This window comes from Nilaparvata lugens, chromosome 2, assembly GCF_014356525.2.
Source record: "Nilaparvata lugens isolate BPH chromosome 2, ASM1435652v1, whole genome shotgun sequence".
Taxonomy (NCBI): domain Eukaryota; kingdom Metazoa; phylum Arthropoda; class Insecta; order Hemiptera; family Delphacidae; genus Nilaparvata; species Nilaparvata lugens.
This window is the reverse complement of record NC_052505.1, coordinates 25,318,332-25,340,154: the sequence shown is the minus strand read 5'-3', so window position 1 is coordinate 25,340,154 and position 21,823 is coordinate 25,318,332. Positions and strand designations below refer to the sequence as shown.

The 21,823-nt window shown below is 33.8% G+C and overlaps 1 protein-coding gene across 1 annotated transcript in view; it reads left to right on the top strand.

The window, feature by feature from the left end:
• LOC111044999 overlaps positions 1–21,823 on the top strand; it is a 187,012-nt gene that overhangs the window by 72,675 nt on the left and 92,514 nt on the right. Inside the window, 3 exon segments of the mRNA XM_039420886.1 lie at positions 9,352–9,503; positions 13,100–13,146; positions 21,410–21,514. Of these exon segments, the coding sequence (XP_039276820.1) occupies positions 9,352–9,503; positions 13,100–13,146; positions 21,410–21,514 (304 nt within the window).

Genomic DNA, 21,823 nt, shown 5'->3' with positions numbered 1-21,823 from the left:
TTCAATTTGAGTAGGATCCCCAATCACACCCACCTTCAAATTATCTTTGTGTATGAGATATTAAGACGTTCTCGGACTTTTCACCCACTCTGTATAATAATTATTATAATGTTAAAATTGTCAGTCACCTAGGGGAGATGTCTTACATTTATAAGGTTGATAGATAACGGTACAGTAATTTGACATAAACCAGACATAAATCTATGAATTCCGCCCCGCGGTCAGAATGCGTATGGCTACTCACTTATAAAGTGAATGCTAGTGACGTCATCATTTGCTTGTAGCCTATCGCTCTTATCAAGGTACCTATAGTAAGGTCCACGTTATAATGGCAGTGTGTGATTTGCAATGGTGTTGCTATCCTTGTCTATCGTTCAACAAAGCAGATGGCGCTATCTCTTTCACGCATTGCGATGTTGCCACATTGTTTATCAACAATGCAGAAATTCAACTAATTGACAAAATATTTAATCTCAATTATGAAAATTTATCAGTACATCTTTAAAAAATATATTTTCTTGACAAATAAAATATGATTAACTGTTTTCAACAATAATGAACAGTTAAATTAATCAGATATACCAGTATCAGCTATTTGGTTGGCAAGGCTGAGATCTGGCAACCCTTTTCTCCTATCTTCCTACACTGCCATTATAACGTGGACCTCACTATAGAATACAATGTATTCTACCTAGTATTCTAGGTACATTGGCTCTCATGGTTCATGGTTATGCACATCTTTAGCTTCAAATTTAATATCGTCTTTAAACAGATGTGTGGAGCAGGCTTTAGTAGTACAACGCCACTTTTGACCAGATTTCGTCCTATTTTTCGAAATATTGAAACCCTCTAGCTCTAGCACTAATAACTTGGAAACTCTCTCACTCAGCACTGTTCTTATTCTCACTCACGGTGACTGCCTGTAAGAGTCAGTGATGTGCTACTTATCAAAAAGTTGATTGGGTGGTGGGGTTTTGACAATCAATGGGAATTCCTGGTAGTTGATGATGGTGGTGGGGTTTCGACGATTCCAGAACGTTAACCGGTTCAACAGATTGTTGGAACTGAAAATTACATTAATTCATAATTTCAAAATTTGTCAGAGCTCACAAGTCGAGATGAATCTATGGAACACGACTATTCTGTTACGATTATTTTTGAATGGTTTGAGCCTACAATACAGACTTCGATCTTAAAATGTTTGAGTTGATTGAATATGAATGTTCATTAGAGCCTGTTCACACGACAGCGATTTACGCTCGGTTGTCGCGCGGTTGACCAACCGAGCGGTTGCCAGGTATAGGGAAACACATGGTGCCGTACACATGCAACGCTCGGTTTTAGTAGTCGCCGGCGAATCGCGGCGGTTGTAGTCTCCAATCGTTTATACTCGGTTGCCTCGACAAACTAGAGCAGGCATGAGAGCGTACACATGTCTTCAGTCAACCGAGCGGTTTCGAGCAGAGCAGTTCACATAGTGCACCTTCTATTACAATTTCAGTTTAATTAAAATTTATTCTACTAAAATTTTCAGTTCAGTTAGTTAGTAAGTTCAGTTTAAGACATCCTTTGCCCAGGTTGGGACATTGAATTAAAAATAAGCAATTCGTTATTCTTGTTAATTTATTAAAAACATATTAATTTGAATTTACATTTTATTATAAAAATTAATAGTATGAATACTTATGTTCATTATTGTGTTAATTATTCAAGAATCAAATCATTACTAATAATATAAACATATTGACATTAAAAAGTATAAACTCAATCTTCCCCATTAAAACATAATTGAAGATAATCTTTTAGGTTATTAATAATAATAATAATTTTATTTCTCAATAAGCATTCATTACAAACACAACATTACTACTAGAAATAATTATTCTATTGAGAAGACACTCCCAAGAAAAATTCTATTTTGGGAGTTGCCATCAAAGTCCATTTGTATAATTCATTTGATGCAATCAATTAAAAATAAATTAACTTAAACCATGAAATGTAAATATTCTAACAAAAGAGCTTACAGTCGGAATTTTTACAAAAGTTATCAATATTTTAATAAAAAATGAAAGTGAATGATGGAGACAGTACTACCTTATGTCTAATAGAATATTGTAGTGTAAAACTAGGAGTTTTTTTTTTCAAGAGAAGATGAAGAATGAGGTTATGACAATGAACATTAATCTATGTTGAAAATGAAAAGAGAGAGATGAATGATGAAAAGAGGCTTTGTCAGTTATTGTCAAAAACAAAAGCAAGCGTAAGAAAGAAAGAAAAGAAAATAGTTCGTTCCGTACCTTTCAAGCTTTTATTATTTAATTATAATTCTGTTTGTGTATTGTGGCTTATGGGTGCAATCTTAGCTTTTGAATTTAACTATTTTTTTTAAATAGGTCTTCGATCTCATCCATTGTTAACAGCCATTTTTTAATTTCTTTTTTGAGTTTTAGATAGCATGTTTGCTTTCTTGCTACGATTGGTATGATGTTGAATATTTTAGGGGCTACTTAGGAATAAAATCTACGAAAGCATTTTTTGTTTGGTTTTGGGGGAAGTAGACTTCCCGCTGAACGGAGTCCACAAGTTTCCCGCCGTGGATTGACAAGGTGTCCACTCCTATTGTAAAAAGTTAGTAATACTTTATAGAAGTACAGGTATCTCAAAGGCAAAAGGCCCCATTCCCTGAACAGCGGCAGTGAACTTGTTAAGCGAGGTTTGTTTGCTATAGTGCGAATTATGTATTTTTGCCCAGTTAAGATTGGTTTTAAAACAGAAAAGTATGCACCTCCCCAAACCGTAACTCCGTATTGCAGCCTGCTCTCGACAAGTGCAAAATATAGCGTTCTCAGCAAGTGCTTAGGGCAGAGTTTGCGGATGAAATATAATTTTCTACATGTCACCCTTAACTCTTTTCTCAATTTTTGTATGTGGTGTGCCCAGCTGAGCTTGGAATCGATTATTACACCTAAGTATTTTACAGACTCAAGACTCCTCAATTCTGTCACAGTTGCAGTCTATGTCAAGATTTTTGCACTTATCGGTATGAGAGGGAATAGCTAGAGGTTTGTGTTTTCTGCTTTAGATTTTAGTTGGGAGACGATAATTTTTGACTTTTTAGCGTTGATCTCGAGGGAGTTAATTTGAAACCACAGGTTCAAACGGCGTCCATCGCTTGTAATCATTTGGGTCAGCTGAGTCTTAGTTTCAGCGCAGTAGCTTAGAGCTGTGTCATCAGCAAATGCTGTCAGCGATCCAATAGGGTTTCCTTCGCACAAATCATTTATATAGATTATTATAGATTATTAAACTGATAATGTTAATCTAAAAAAAGAATGCGAACGTTTGAAGCTGGTAAACCATGAGTGTCTCAGGGAAATTAGAGAACTGCAACAAAGATCTCGAATTGACAATTTGGAAATAGCTAGCATTCCGACTACGAAAGGTGAAAATGTGTACGAGATTATAAAGTGCATTGCAGCGGTCATCAACGTTCCGTTTAAGGACGATGATATATCTATTGCTCATCGGGTTCCTACTCCGAAGGTAAGATCCAACCAATTATTTGTAAATTCACGACAAGGAGAACCAATTAAATTGGTTGCTGGCAGCTAAAGTAAAAAGAAATTTAGTAACCACGGACTTGAACGCTGGCCTACCTCGTGGAAACATTTATATAAATGAACACCTAACAACCGCAAATAAGCTCTTGCTAGGAAAGGCAAAATTTCTGAAGAGGGGGGCAAATTAAAGTTTGTATGGGTCAAGGATGGGAAAATTCTCGTGCGTCAAACACAAGATTCGCCAGCTAAGAGAATAGTCAAGGATGAAGATCTCGAACCTTTTGAGTAATGCAAAAATCAAAATATCACGGACTTTACGATGGAAATCTAAATATTTTGTCTCTGTCTTTTCTATTTTCTTTTATACCTATACTTAGATTTTTTGTATTCCAAGAGTGCGTACTGTCACATTATATAATCTGTAATACTTTTCTTTTTATATTACACTATTATTCTGAAACTAAGTTTTATTTATTTTTTTTTTAATAGTCAATTGAAGATTATTGATTCAGGGTGTAGTGGATCTCATACGGTGGTTTTATTTTTCTTTGTTTATGTTTCTTTTTTCATTCGGAATATGTTTGTTTAATTTAGACTTGGAATAATTTAGAATTGTTTGAATTGAGGTTTTGGACATCATTTAATACTTATTGAGAAGTGAACTTATTTAGTTGTTTTCTGGGGTTTGCAGGCTCAAACTCGACTTTTTCAGCTAGTTTTTTTTTCTTTATTTATCTTCCTTTTTTCTTAATTTTTATTCATAAAAAAATGCCATTTAACTTTGAAGATACAATCGATTTTGGCATCTATGATACATTTGTAGTACACGATATTGCTACTTTCAAACCTAATTATTATTTAAACAATAGTTCAGAGAATCTAGTCAACTTATTACATATGAATATAAGAAGCATTAATAAAAACTTTGATCAATTTTTATGTTATTTGAATCAATGTGAAACAAGATTTAATGTAATAGTTTTATCCGAAACATGGATAACTGAAGACTGTCAGTGTCATTTTCTAATAGAGGGATACCGAACTATTTATAAAAAGAATAAGTATACTAAGAGTGATGGTATATGTATATTCATCCACAATGACATAGATTTCGATAGAATAGAACTGGAAATAGATAATGCCAACTCTCTCTCAATCGCATTCACAATTGAAGATAAGAAATATACTCTGATATCTGTTTACCGCTCACCTTCTCTGAACATTACTCACTTTATTAACAGTTTTGACTTGCTTCTGCAAAATACCAATAATGGAAGCACATTTTTGATTGTAGGCGATATGAACTTGAATCTATTAGAAAACAGTCATCTCACTAACGAATACTTAAGCGCTGTTCATCTGAATGGATTCAAATCTTATATTAATAAACCAACAAGAGTTCAATATAATACAAAAACATGTATAGACCATATTTTTCTCAAAAATAATAATATAAATCCTGATAATATATTAGCAACTATAATCGAATCAAATATTACCGACCACTTTATCACAACCATGCATATAAATAATAGCAGAATAAAACCTGAAAGTAATGAATTGACTAATACTAGAATGAAAATCGACTATGAGAATCTTTATCGATGCTTAGAGAATGAAAGATGGGATAATATACTTGATAATAATTCAGAGAACATTGATAATTTGGTTAATAATTTTGTAAATACTCTGACGGACCACATAAGAAAAAATTCAAAAACTTTTAAAATACCACATAAAAGGAGACCCTTAAAACAATGGATTAGTCAAGGCATTATTAATTCTATTAGAAAAAGGGACAAGATGCATAGAGAGTTGAATAAGCAACCATTCAATAATGGATTAAAGGAGGAATATAAACGGTACAGAAACACTCTGAACAACGTGATAAAAAATGCAAAAATAGAATACTACAACGAAAAATTTCAATTTTATAAGGGTAATATGAAGAAGACATGGGAATGCATAAAGGAGATTACAAACAATAAAAATAGGGATTTTCAACCCAAAATTGAAGCTAATGTATTAAATAAGCACTTTGCAACAGTTGGCCAGTCTTATGCTAATAATTTGATACAGAATAATCGAATTGAAATCCCAGAGTCTACCTCCTGGAGACCTTTGAATAGCTTCTTCCTAAAACCAACCGATACTGCGGAAATAAATAAATTTATACATGAGCTGAAACCAAACTCGTCTCCGGGTGTGGATAACATTAGTGGAATATGTTTAAAAAAAATCTCAAAATTCATTGTTTCCCCTCTGGAAATCATTTTTAATAGGTGTTTTTTATTAGGATATTTTCCAAAGAAATTCAAGATAGCTTTAATTAAACCAATACCTAAATCCAAGGACCTTGCAAATCCTCAAAACTATAGACCTATTAGCTTATTAACCAATTTATCAAAAATTATGGAAAAAATTATAAAAGTTAGATTGATGGACTTTCTTAGAAAAAACAATTTCATTTCGAGTAACCAGTATGGTTTTCAAGAAGGTAAATCCACCAAAGATGCTGTCTTACACTTGACAAATTTAATAAATAAAAGTTTTGATAGTAATAGAAAAACACTTGCTATATTTTTGGACTTGGCAAAGGCCTTTGATTCTATACCACATTCTATCCTTTTTCATAAGCTAGAGTGTTGTGGAATAAGAGGAACAACAAAAGATATATTTGCAAGCTATTTGACAGATCGAATCCAAATTTTAACAATAAATGATAAAACTGACATTCAAAATATAAAAGAGTTTGGACTTCCACAAGGAACTGTTCTATCGCCGCTACTTTTTTTGATTTATGTCAATGACTTATTGAAAATTGATATTCCTAATGGTGTCACACTATCATTTGCCGATGACACTGCTCTAATCTTCTCAGGCTTAACATGGAATGAAACATTTAACTCTGCTAATCGTGGTCTTGAAATAGTTAAATCGTGGTTGAACAGCCATATTTTAACTCTAAATGCGAGTAAAACTAAATACATATCTTTTTCCCCTAACATAAGTGGTCAGCCTCCTGATGAGCTTGAGCTGATAATACACTGTCATAACAACATCACTGTTAACTGCACTTGTCCAACAATAGAAAGAGTTAAATCAATCAAATATTTAGGTGTTTCTGTGGATCAGCATATTAAATGGGACGTTCACATTCAGAATCTATGCTTCAAACTGAAATATTTAATAACAATTTTTTACAGAATTAACCAATTAAAAGACTTGAATATTTTGAGAACGATTTACTACGCTTATGCTCATTCACTTTTCCATTATAATATAGAAGTATGGGGAGCAGCGTATGACACTCATTTTAAAAAACTTTTTATAATACAAAAGCATATTATTAGAGCTGCGCTTGGAAGACCCAGACTCTATCCCAGCAGATTAATATTTGAAGAGATAGATCTACCAACGTTACGTCAAACTTATGTGACAAATTTAATTATTTTTATTAATAAAAATACACATCAATTTACCCGTCGCACAATCCCTTATAATATACGGCCAACTGTAGTAAATGCTTTCAATATTAACTTTACTTCATTAACATCTAGTAAACACCAATTTGAATATCAGAGTAATAAACTAATAAATAAAATTCCGGAAGACTTTATTAAGGATAAAATAACAAAAACCAAATTGAGATTAATAAGATCTTGGGTAAAACAGAACTATTATTTTAAAATTGAGAATTGAGTTGGCTAAATCAACAATTTTTGGCAATATTAATTGTATAAAAATTATTAGAACTTGACAATTTTTATATTATTTTTCTGTGTATCTATATTTTGTTTATCAAGTACTTGACTATTGATAAAATTCAACATCCATAGATTATTTACCATATATCAACAGAATTGTATCATTTGTACTGCTGTTATTAGTTAAAAATGTATTTCTTATTTTTAGAACTCGTGGCTGGAGCTCAAGGCTTCTTCTTCCAGTCACGCCAAAAACTATTGTAATTTAATGAATATTTTGATCGGAAAAAATGTTTTTCTGAGAAAACTTTCACATTTTGATAGCTTGATGATATAAAAATCAAAAAACTGCGAAAAATATCACCAGTAGAAAGTTTAACTGAGCCTTTGCACAGTCTTAATCGAGCGCAAACCACTCATGAATCGCTGTCATGTGTACGAGGCTGGCAAATCGAACGATTTGCCAACCGAGCGTAAATCGCTGTTATGTGAACAAGCTCTAATGGATCAGATGTTTATCGGAAAAAGAATAACGTTATTACTTTGAAACTGTGACAGCAGAACAAATAATGTGACAGTCAGTGATGACGTCACGACGTAAACAATGTACGCGTGTGTAGTAGCAATACCTACTATTACTATTACTATTAAGTAATAGTAGGTATTGGTAGTAGTCTTGATTCGCTCCCAATTAACCGTAGGGCGGAGTTCGTGTATGTCCAATCAGAGCCTGAACGGGAAGAACTAATTCTTACCTGATTAAACTTATCTGATTCTGAGCGATTAGGTCATTATCGATAAGTCGATCACCATAATTTTAGTTATTCTCGGTAATTTTATGTGCTTAGTTTATTGTTGTTGAGTTTGCTGTAATTGTTCCGGTATTAGGGAGGGAGTGGGAAGAGAGTGTCGGAAAGTAGATATCCCAATGCGCGCAGTAGTCAGAAGCCAAGATCTCGAGAGTTGATAGAGATGGTAGGGATCTCAGTAAGAAATTATTGTACCTTATCACAGAGATTAGGCCTACATCAGCACCATATGCTCTAGGTTCCCCAGTTATCAATAATAGCAACCACCCTTGAGGGCTGCTTGAAGCCAGTTCCGGTAACATAATATAGGATTAAAAGCTTCCAAAATACTATCCTCTAAGAACCCTCTTGAAACTGTACCTACTTCTATTCATTTCTTATTATTCTTTCCATAAGTAGACCTGTAATACTTTGTAGTCCTCGAATATTATGGGGTATTATCATAGACGAATAATGAAATATCCACCTTTTTCCTCATGTTTTCTTTGAGGTATTATGCTATTATTCTAGGTTTTGGGTGTTCAGTAATAAAAATCAATATAATTTCACATGATAAACATTACTCTTTTCTTAACATTTTATGCTCTAGCTATGAATACGCTATTGTGAGATGCTCAAATTTCGGACCCAAATATCCAACAAAAAGACTCAGCTGGTCAGTACTAAGTCTAAGGCTCGGTCGCACAAAAGCCTGTTGAAATTTAATCATGATTAAAAATGTCCAGAGAATCAATCAGAGACATTTTTTCTGGGAAGAAGACTTTTCTGATTAGCATTGAATCTTGGTTAAAGTTTAACAATGTTTTGTGCAACTGAGCCTATGTCAGTGAAAAGTTTGTTTTCTACTCTGGTGAAAAAATTAGTTTAATATATTTATCGTGCTCATGAAACTATTCCAGGAATAATGATAATATTGAGTAATTAATAGTGAGTATTGATTAAATCAGATTTATTGAAGGAGAAATATATATTATTGATACTTATTTTAAGAAATTCATATTGTCGAGACCTCCTTTCAAGAATATAAGTTCTGTACTGTAAAGTACAATCAACGCTGTAAAATAATGAGAACAGAGAACAGATATGAGATTGACAATGGTGTAATAACCGAAACCGGTCTTTCTAAGTATCAATAAATCTGTGGTTTTTTGACAATTTCTTAGTCTTTTTCATTCAATATGAATAATTACCACAATATCAACTTCTCAACTACACAAAAAGTTAATGAATTAACTTCCGTTTTTATTTGTTAAACGTTTATTATTGTTGTTTCAGGTGAATCCAGGCAGTAAGGCGGCTCAACAAGGGGTGAGGGAGGGGGATGTGATATCAGCCATCAATGGCACGGCCACTCGACTGCTGACCAATGGCGACTCGCATGCGCTTCTCAAATCAGCTGGCTCTTCTCTCACTCTTGGCCTCAATCAGTAAGTTTATACATAATTATAGAGTGAGGTTCACATTATAATGGCAGAGTTTGATTAGCAATGATATTGCTATCATTCAACATAGCAGATAGCGCTATCTCTTTCTCGCTTTGCTCTGTTGCCAGATCGTCTTTTAACAATGTAGAATTAATAATTAATTAACAAAATAATTCATCTTAATTATGTAAACTCATGAAATTATTGAAAAATATAATTTCTTGCTTAATAAAATATAATCGATTATTTTAAACGAGAATGAACAGTTAATATTACGGTACATCAATAAAACAGTATCAGCGACCGTCTATAGAATGCATTGACAAGACAGAGGGATGTTGTTCTCCTATCTTACTCCACTGCCATTATAACGTGGACCTCACTATAGAAGTACTTCAATTTCTTATTTTTGATCCATTTATTTGTAGAAGTACCAGTAAGCTAAATGGTTGAAACAGAAAATGTGATTATTTTTATGAAAATGCTACCTACAAATTTGTAGGAAAAGTTTAAAATGCAAAAACCAAAATTTACTGTTAATGAACCTGTGAATATTTGAGGAAACTGGTACATTCACAGTTACTATTGAAACGGAAGAATTTTATTGTGTAGGTTATTGATTGCTGTAAAAAGTGTTCTGATTTTTTCAACAATAATTATTTCTATACGACTCACTCTGTAGTCAGTGTTTGAGGCCCGATTGCACAACAACCGGTTAAATTTTAACCGTGATTAATTTCACGAGAACCAATCAGAGAAGGCGTTTTTGAAAAGACGGATCTCTGGTTCTCGTGGAATTAATCACGGTTAAAATTTAACCGGCTGTTGTGCAACCGGTACTGAGTTCTGTTTGCACTGTATTGCATGAAAACTGTACTGCATGAAATGCTCCAAAAATAATCATTGGCTTAGTTCGAACTCTCCTCACTAGATGTAGCTTGCTGTGCTGAACTCGACACTGACAAGTGCTTCACACTACTGATTGTTGGATGATACCTCAGTTCATTTCGAACTCTCAGCTCCGCTTTTGGATGGGTGACCACTGACCATCACCCGGCACCAACAGTAAAAAATTCTCGATACTCATTGCTCAAGCCGTATATCAGGTCCTTTTTCAGACGTTTTACTGTAATAATTTTATAAATACCAGAGTAATCCTTTTTACAGACAATGGACTTTGACTTCTTTCATATGATAAAAAAGATCTCATCTTTATGCTCTATAAAAAACATATATTAGAATAACATATTCTTGGAAAACGTTGATTTAATTTGGTTTTTATTTGAACTTTATTAGTTTTATTTACATCAAATTTTCTTCCAATTTATCAGATGATACAAACAAAAAACAATGCCGTGGCAGTACAACATAGTGAGAAAACACAAAAGTACTTCTAAAAAATGAGACGATTAATATACAAAAATGATTATAATATTGATAATTTACATCGCAATATCAATTTAAACTATATTTTATGAAACTAAGCATAACTTGAATTGGTCACCTGGAAAAACATTGGAAAATTATTATCAAACTGCGAAGGTGTGATTCATTGTAATTAGAATACAGAGACAATAAACAATATTAATCATCCAGACATGATTTTATTTCATTTTTCCACTTTTTCATAGGATGAATGTCAGAAGGATATGTACCTTATGTGATATTGACATAATCAACATTTTATTGTAAATTTCCAAAGAATAGTTCAGTACCACCAAATCATTTCAATCATGGAGAAAATATACTATTTGAGTTATTCATGTTTACTTTTTATGTGGTCTGATTCAATAAAATATATATTTAATATGGTTATTTGCACAGGCCTATTGCATTAACATTGACAAAACTACTCGATTACTCTCTAATACTCTACTATTATAAAAAATAATTCCAAAACGATTCTCTCCACTTCTACTCTTCTCTCTACTTCTATAAATTTTGTTAACGAATGATTAATTCACATTTATATTATATTCATAAGAATTGAATAGTTCATGACTATATGTTGTTGTACCAATCAAAAACACAATGAATTCGCTCAAAGCTCCTATCATTTCAAAATTCAATCAACAAATACACACCTCAAATACATTTTATTCGTCCACATTATGATCCCTATCAAAAGGACATTTAATTTATTCTTGATCTGAATCTAACTAGGTTTGAAGGAAAGCTTGGAAATAGCTACGAATGGGTAAATCCACTCATATCAGGTTCAACATGGTATGTAGACGGAATTATATGGAACCGAGTGTTGGGTTTATAGATTTATATATTTCAAAATGTCATTAAATTATAAATCCCTTTACACCGTACTTCAAAACTCACTATTTATTGTAACATAATTAAAAATATTTTAACAAATAGGTTTCCAATGAATAGTTAATCAACAATGTTTGCTGATAGTGATAGGCCTGGCCACCAATTGTCATCTAGTTTTGATCCCAAGGTTGCCATGGAAACGGCTTTGAGCGGAAATTAATTGAGCGACAAAGTGACAAAGAAGCGCCGTCCATTATGGTGACGTACAATGTGTATGCTAGTGCATTAGTACACTATGGTGAATCGAATGAAGGGTGGGGTTCTTCCCACGGATCATAGGCGGCGGGTGTGGTCATTATTCCCACATAAAGGCAGATAGTGACAAGTTCTATCCAGTTGATATTTTCTCAAACTTCTGCAACTTGGCAAGTTTTATTTGTTGATAATATCATCAATTGAAATTTATTACGGGTCAAATTCCCTATTTCTGTAGAGCTCTAATCTAATGGATTGTTGCATATCAGAGTCTTTTTATAATCTTTTTAACGTTTCAGTAATTCTACTGAGCATGATTCCCATCCGAGCCCTGATTAAATCTTCAAATCATGCTTGTGAAAAATATGCATATTTTTCTATGTTTTTCTTTAGTCTCATGTTTAAGTAAGCCCTAAGTTTGTGCAGATGAACATGCATGAGTGATAAGAACGATGTTAGACTGAGCTAAATTGGTCTGCCGTTTTAGGTGGATTTAAAACAGATATGGGGGAATATCCTGGTAATGATTTTTCAAATCTCATCTCATACAAATATAAGTACTTACCATAAGCAACATGGGAGTAGAAAAGAGCATAATATACCATTTTTACTATTCTTTACTATACTTCTATTCTCTCTGATTCAAACTGACTGGGAAATGATTTTAAAGTTGGATTCGGCAATCGAAATATTTATTTAATTAATATTAGAATTACGCAACTAGAAGAGTATCACAGCATTTATAATATCAGCTTGAAACTAGTATTGATTGAGACATTAGGATTAACACACTTTTTCTATGTATTTCACACGACATGCAGTCAAATATTTAAGTAAACGATCAAATTCTTTTACTTACTGACTGTAGTACTTTCGAATTTGATTATTTACTTAAATATTTGACTGCATGTCGTGTGTAATACATAGAAAAAAGTATGTTAATACATCGCAGCTCGAAATGGATCAAGAAACCATAACATTAGGATTCATGAAATATTGGTACGATTTCTTATGCAATAATGTACTTTTTTGGGGGGGGTGAAAGCTACTCTAAAAACTTACATTGTTTATTTTTTCAGAGACAATACCAGTTCACCAAAGCGGAGGAGTAGGGATCTCAATAAAAGTAAGTAAAACATTCTCATCATATTTGAAGATTGAACAGATCTAGATTTGAACTGAATTTGTCAATTGGTTGTAAATGAATCAATTCATAACCCGATTTAAATCGGATATCGGAAAAATTTAGCATTAATAAGAAGTGAATTCATCTTATTTATTCATTCATCCATTAATTTATTTATTTATTAATGCAATCATGAATCATGTAGCAGTGACTGGGAGAAAGCAACAGGCTTAGCCCAAAACTGCTCATATTCCAACTTTAATAAAGTTAAATTTACAAAAGATCCTTCTTTTTCGTAGTATTCTCTAAGCCTGTAGAATTTTATTTAAAAAATCACCAAGTTTTAAAGTATACCCGTTTGAAATTTAAAGTTGAATTTTTCATTATTTATCTAATGATAGGCCTACTTCATATTATCATCTATGTGATTGGTAGAGTATAGCAATTTCTAATAAATCCAACTACGAAAATATCCAGAATAAACAAACTAATGACATTAGAATCGAAATGGCGACTGGCTATCGGGTTGGTTGATAGGTGGCGGAGTCTGCTTTTGGAACGACAGGGCACCTATTTTGGGGTCCACTTCTCGAGGGGGGTGTTTGTGGTGATAGGAGGGAGGGGGTCATTTAGTGGCGGCAGCGTTTAGAAAGATAATGTTGTTTTTGATACGCTTCCACTAAGCCGGCCACTGGCGTCATTGGCAGTCCAGTCCAGGTCTACAAACTAATTTCAAGCTCATTTACGCGCGCTGAGCGTTGGTCGAAAAGTATCACCTGACTGATTTTTGATGGTGTGTTGGTGCTCAAATATTGTTGAAAAATACATTAGCGAGCATTGAATGTGAGTGCTCCATTGAGAATACTTTTAAAGCTGATTCAACGTAGTTTTTGTTTCTCATGAGGTGTAACATCATGAGGTGTTTCTCATATTTGGTTTAGACCCAGAATTTGTTAAAATAGAACACGTATGTGGAGAAGAGAACATCTTTCTAGCTGATTTAATCTCACTTTCATTTTTCATAAATTGGAATTCTTGATGTATTTCACCTGAAATATCATATACATGAGCCTGTCATCCTTTAACAACAACGTATTTTAAAGTGTAACGTGACTCGGTGATTGGTTTTTCATGGTGGTTTGCACCTGAAAATACGTATAGTCCAGTCAATATAGACATAAAAAAGGGTGTGTGCTTGCAATTTATATTGTAGTTCTGATTTTTTAATATATTATCTGGGTACATAAGAGAAGTCCAGAACCAATTTCTTCATGCAAAATTTCCTTGTACTAGATACAGAGTGGCCCAAAAACCTCGTATTTTCGGCTCATTTTCCAGTTTTCAGCAATTGCTGTCAAATCTCGTAGTCGGACAGAAAAATTTGCTCCCGCCTTTTTTCTAGATTTTAAAATTCTGGATAAAATGAGATTTTTGAGCCACCCTGTATCTAGCACAAAGAAATTTTACATAAAGAAATTGGTTCTGGACTTCTCTTATGTACCCAAATAATATATTAAAAAATCAGAACTACAATATAAATTGCATGCACCAATGTATGTATATAGTGACTGGACTAGTATACTTTCTTATGCTGGGAACTATAATAAATACATGGTTAACAGAGACAGCGATTCTATCAACAACAAATAGACAAAAAATTAGATCAAAAATCATTAGAGAACAGCGATTTTGCTTCCATGACAACAATCAATTTGAGTGCAAAAGAGAAATATCACAAACTATTTTAGAACAGCAATTTTTGTCATCACAAAAGGATTGAGGAACTGAAACTCCATCACAAGGCAGTCAATGAGAGAGCATCGAATCCGATTTCTTGACAACAGCTGATTCGAGAGCAGAAGTAGGAAATTCAACCAATCGCCATTTTCAAGAGAGATCAATAATTTCGTTCCAATGATGAAAACTAATGAAAGTCCACGAATAGGAAATTCAATTTATCACAAACTAACGAATGTGAGTGCAGAAAATGGGAGTAGAGAAACAACAATTATTCAATCAAAGACAAGTAAACCAAAAAGAGAGCATCATTCTTGTTGTCATGACAATTAACAGGGTTAAGAACTTCCCACCTATGAGTTTAACCAATCACAAGCTTACAATGGAAGAACAGCTGTTTTGTTTTCATGACAACATCCGATGTAATGGGAGTGCAGAAGCCGCAAAAATTATAAGATAGGTGTTCTTTATTGATGTTTTTCAGTCTATCAAACTGTTTGACAATATTGATGGAATGAAAAACAGGCATTTGATCAAAGCTTCTCTCATTACACTTGGAACATTTACAGATTAGTCAATAAATAAAAAGTTTTATTTTTAAGGTAAGGTTTCCACATCCACGCTTCATTCTAATATATTTTCAAATATTATAATTATCATTCTCCAGTAAAATGCTTCATTTTTGTGATGAACTCCTGTGGAACATTTTATGTGGAGCCTTGAAGTAGGATGTGATGAAGCCTCAGATTTAATGCTTTGTGGCATTTCCTTCCTGCTGCTGCTCACTTCCTAACCCTCGACTGCTCCATTGTAATGCATTAGACATGCATTGCTTGTATCAATGGCAAGTAGACCCTGACAGTGACTGTTCAAAACTCAAACTACTGTTTTCCACTGGCCAGTGCATTCAATGGAAATATCACAAACAAGTTACATGAGGATTTTCTGTTTTGAATTTGTAATTCACATAAACATAATTAAATTTCTAAAGTTTTCTTTATAGAAACAGTTTTGTTTTTTTTTCTGTCCGACTTCAATAATTATGTAAGGGGGAAAAAAACTATGATAACTTTTGTAAGGGGAAAAACTATTATAACAAAAAAAAAAACAGAATAACTAGAACTTTAATTAATGAATCTTTAACATATATACATTTGAACAAAACAAGATTAATTTGATTATAAAACAATATTTGATATGAATTAATGGGGAAAACACTCGCTTGCTGCTAATGATGATTCAATCTTTGTGGTTATGTAAATTTAAGAACAATGATTCAGTAGTCACCTACCTTTTTGAAATGGCTTCCCACTTTGGCATCCAATGGTTTATTTGCGACTTTAGTATTTTAAAAGAACAAATATTAACTGAACCAATGAATAGGCTCAGAACCCGTCTCCCTTAACAAAACAATTATTTTTATACTGCCCGATCTGTGACAGAATAACTGTATTATTAAACGAACCGAAATCTAGCCTTTTTCACTGGATCAGCCAGACTTAACTTTCAGTCCTATCGAACGAGCTCACACACTCACCAAAAGTTAAATTTTGGGTATTAAATATAAACTCAGTCAATGCCAAACATGAAAGCCATTTCAAGTACATATTTTTATCTGTCGCACAAGCGGCACGTTTGTTATTAAAAACAAAAGAGAAGCTACGTTAATTTTGACAACAAATGAAATGAACAATCTTTCTGTCAATGACAAAGATTGTTCAAAGACAAAAACACTGTTCAAAACTTTTTTAATTTAAAACTCTAAAATCCTGATAAGTATGAGATAAATATATGATTCATATATATATGTCCCATATGACCAGGTGACAAAATCTATACTAGTAATTTCAACAAGGAAATAGTTATAAAAATTTCCTTTGAGCAACTGTATTGTAATTCTTAAGCAACGAATATTGGCGTATTAAACCCACCGATGTTATGATTCAGTTCGGGTACAATAATATTCCTGAGTATGATACTCGCATTCAGCCCTCCATAATCCAAGTTGAGCATTCATCTCTTTCCATTCAGTACCTAAGCTCTATGCACAAGTCAAGAGGTCGTATTTGAATCCTGCTTGTGCAAGGATAAATTCAAAAATGTTATTGCACTTGAAAATATAGAATTTGATTCAAAATTATGTTAATTCAAACACCTAGATTCATTTTAATTCATGGAAGTATCGCATGGAAATCAAAATTGACAATTATTGTCTTTTGAACAATGACATTTGGTGAAAACTTTTTCCTTATTGTACGAATATATTGTACTAGCAGGTAACCTGTGCTTCGCAAGGGTCTATTTTAAAACTGTTTACGAAGAGGTACTCTCTCTAGATTATAGTTCTATAGTAGCATATGATATGAACATTTCTATTATAATTAACAGATTGGGAGAAAAAGAATATATACATGTTAATAGACGAACTTTGAACCCTTAAAAACCACCCTTAGAGTTGAAATATCGCCAAAAGATTTCTTAGTGAGCACCTAGGACGTATAAGGAAGCTATATTCTAAGTTTTGTTGCAATCCATCCTGTAGTTCTCCAGAAATCAGTGAGTCAGTGAGATAAGAATTTTATAAGTATAGATGAGTAGGCTATAACTGAATTTCACGTTTCAAGTTTCTATTCGTTTAGATCAGAGAGAACTTTTATTTATAGATTGTTTTACTCATTAGTTTAGTTAATATATGTTTGAGTGCATAACGATAATATCGCATGCCTATACTTCCAACTTCCAAGATTTGAAAATTCACACAACGTGAAATATCGTAATATGAAAAAAAAACTTGAGCGGAAAATGTTAAATGAGCAAACAAATGAAGTAAAAAAAAATATTAATATTATATTTGTTGAATGAATGAGTCTCTGCTGAAGTATCTGGATTGCGTTTGTACAGCTTCATCGAAATTCCCTCCATGATTTGTAACAGCGTGAGTTCATCATGAGAGTCGATCATCACGAATGAGAATGTCTCGTGCGCAGGTTTAATTTATGTTTTCCTTTTGATTCCTGGTGGACACGCTTGACAGACTCGGGGACAATCGAAACCTGAGTCATGTTAATACTCAATCAAGGGGCGTGTCTTGAGGTCTCTGCAAGCCACAGCCCTATTTCCTTCTTCAAAATGCAGAGCAGTCCTTCATTTCAGTCTTTGATTGAGAGCAGTAGTCTTCGATTGTCATTCGCGTGATGTCGATAGTTGATATTCGACAGAGGGTCTCGGTTGGGGTCGTTTCTGGGGGAGTCCGGTTGCAGCTAAGGAGAACCACTGTTTTGATTATTCTGTGAAATGTTTCCAAAAAAGTCACTCTACATTAAATGGATGTGATATTTTCATATAGTGTAGTTGAGGAATGGATGTGATTGTTTCTATCGTAATAAACAATGAAGTGTTCATTATGTGGTGATTTCAATTGTGAATATATATTCATAGAGTGATTATGTTGATAGGAACATTATTGCACTTTTGAGTTGTAAGAAGTGAGAGTGTTTGTTAGGTATAAGTTGGTTCTTGGTCTTGCATCTTGCAAACTTAGTGCATACATACACTTGTTATAGTTACCGCAACATTAAACATAATACACTTCGTACCACCATTGTTATTTGAAGGTACTACATTTGGTAGATTACTAGTACAAGGTAGATACATTTGTATCCGCCTTCGTATCTGATCATTTTGACATTATGGTCATTCTGATCTTTGATCATTTGTATCTGAAAGAGGATTCAAACCACCATACAACTGGGGATTAACTCAATTAATTGAGGTTTAATTAAAATCCACTGAGTATCGAATTCAATATGGATTTAAACTTGAATTTATCGTCATGAAAGTTTTGTGAATAGCTTTTAAAATTCTTTTTTTTTGTGATGAAGTGATAATAGTTTTCCGTGATGAAAATTCCGGGCTTCGGTTGTTTCCGGTCATTTTCGGCAAACCTTCGGGTGTCCCCCGTCTCTAACACAGCATCCTGGCTGGACTGCTGGTTACTGAGAAGGCTGCATATTAATGAGATTGGAAGTGGTAGAAGGAGACGGAGATGCGTGACGCGGTCACGCACGTCACACGCACGAGCCGACGTGCGTGAACGACATCGGATCGCAGACAGACGTCGACTGCGTCACTGGAGGTGGAGGCGACGACGCTCCAAACTAAGAACTATGCATGGTAATTCGAATGAAATTTGGGGGTTGTAAATGAAATATATATAAGATGATTGTACTTTACGAAACCCCTGACGACTGATATTGATGGTTCGCAATCCACCTGAAACTCTCTTCTCATTTCCTTAATAACCAAAAATTAGAGTTTAAAGACAGACATTTTCTTATTCTATTCCATCAGTTAATTTTCACACAGTTCAGGCTATTCCTACCTCCTTCCTCTCATCTAATTTTTCTCCGCATTCTGTGTATCAAGCCCAATATTTTGACTCCTTAGTCTTTCCTAACTTTCTCCTTCTTCTAGTCCTTCTTCTCCTCCTCCACTTTACAACTTCCTCTCCATCTACTTCTCTTCATCAATAATTGCCTTCAAGAACCTTCAACTCATTACTCATCTAATAAAGCATCAAAGTAATTGCAATGATGGAAAAAATCTCATACACTATTTACATTCTTTTTTGATTCATACAATAAGTACATAATAAAAATGATAGGGAGAGAAAAAATAAGGTAACTTTGTGCTATTCCTCTCCCAAATTTAGATAAGGATATACATATTTCAAATAGTCTTGTTGTTCACTTCAGAAAATATTCAGTATTTAATTTTTTTCACAAATAATATTTTTAAATATAGATGCTTCAAAACACAACTTAGAAGAAATATTTCACAATATTATCACTAAAATAGGAAATGAATCAGATGTATGACTTTCAACTCCCTTCTTCTCTGTGACTTCTACGACTTTCCTTCTTCTTTCCCAACATCATCTCTCCCTTGCACTACTCTTTTCCTCCTATTACTTCGTCGACACTCGTCGTTCAGTTCTTTTTCATTCATCTTAATTCACAAATCACCCATGTATGATCATAGTTTGGCTCTTCCTCTCCTCTTTCTTCTCCTTCATCTTTATCCCTCCTACTTATCCACATTATGCATCATCTTCTTCGTTCACTACACTCCGCCTACTCTTCCCCTCCTCTTTTTCTTCCACTTACTCTCCCAGTACCTTGATTCAACTCTCTACTCATTCCATCGCTCACACATGAACATTTTCTCTCTACCACACGTTCTCTCCAATCAACATCCCACCCCTTTTCCATTCTTTTATCATTCAGATGTTTGTGAGTACTCTACAGTACAAGTAGCTACTAAGGGCTATGAAGGATACAATGTTGTATTTGTATACAGTGATAGACCCAATAAATAGGTAGAGTTGTATTTATACAATAATAGATAGATACAGTAATGAACACATTGTAGGTATGGGAATCAGGTATGTATAGGTATAGGTATGATAGTAGAATGGTATTGATACGGATGAAGGCAGGTAGGCTGAATGTTGTTTCGGATGAGCGAGCAGCTGCCGAATACGCCCTTCCGGACTAACGGGAGGAGTCGCTGCATGCATTGCACAAGTGGCTCCCTCTGCTCCATACATCAAACATCAAACATCAGTCGCTACCGCCGTCAATTGATTAGTTTACACGCGGTTCGTGGTGCACGCATTACACCTGACCCATCCTATTTGGTTTAAACTATATTAGGTAATAATCCATACACAAATTTAAATCAGCACCTCTACACATTGTTAAAATCATTCGTGGTGAGTCTTGGATTTTTGTAGAAAAGTTCTATAACATTTAGTAATTGTATAATCTATTTCACCTGCTCAATCCCATTTGAAAAATCTAATCAGCACCTCCTCTGTTTCTCTTCTAGTGTCTCAATAGGCTAACATAATATTATTTGGTGGTGTTTTTTTGGAATTCTCTAGCACCTTCAACTCTCTTTATTTTATGTCAATCAGAAACATTCAAAGTCATAGCACCTTGAAATCATCAGAAATCTCTTGGTCTCTTTTTCTTACTATTTAGAACACTATTTTCTGAAAAGTCTGAGCAACTAAAATTATATTATTTGATATCACAAAGTGTTGTATCAGTGTATAAAATAGTGAGGAATTGAAGGAAATGTTTTATCCCAAGCTTTTATAAATGTGCGTACAGATTTACACGCCGCGAACATGAGCAATTCACTTTTAATCAGCTGATGCCAAGCTTTTTAAATCTATATCTTATACCGTTTCTGTAAAAATGCAGATATAGTCAGCTGATTAAAAGTGAATTGCTCATGTTCGCGGCGCGTAAATCTGTACGCACCTTAACGCTTTCACATCCTCACCAACATGAACATCGATACGCAATAATATTGAATACGCATCATGAACAATATTCCTCAAATAATGTCAAGTTCATCGTGAGTGAATGAATGTGCGAGTAATTTGCAGTTGCTTCTTTAGGTTTCAAAATTTTAAATAATTGGTCATATCCAATAATCTCGTTTCTGTCACTTTCAGGAGAAAACTCAGCCGGTAGTTCTCAAGAGCTGAACCGATTGAACGATGAACTAGATCAGCCAAAGAGTGCTTCCTCCACCTCCAGTTCAGAACCGAAAAAGCAAGGTAAGCCGAAAATAACTTATCCCAGTTACTTTTCAACTATAACTCATGCCAGTTTCACTTTATTATTACTTGAGAGGCCTAACCGGCCGTCTCGCTCTTTCGTTTGAGTCCTTTGATCTGCCGATGCGCAATTGCGAAATGCCTCACTCACATCTGGCATCAGATGTTCGATCAATTTATCTCAAATCGATGTTGAGTTTTGAAACGTCTCATTCAGGAAAGGGAAAGACACAGACAAGTCCCTGTATTCGTAAGATTTGTCCTATTTCTCTGAAATTGGATAATTATATTTTTCAAATGAAGTTAAGT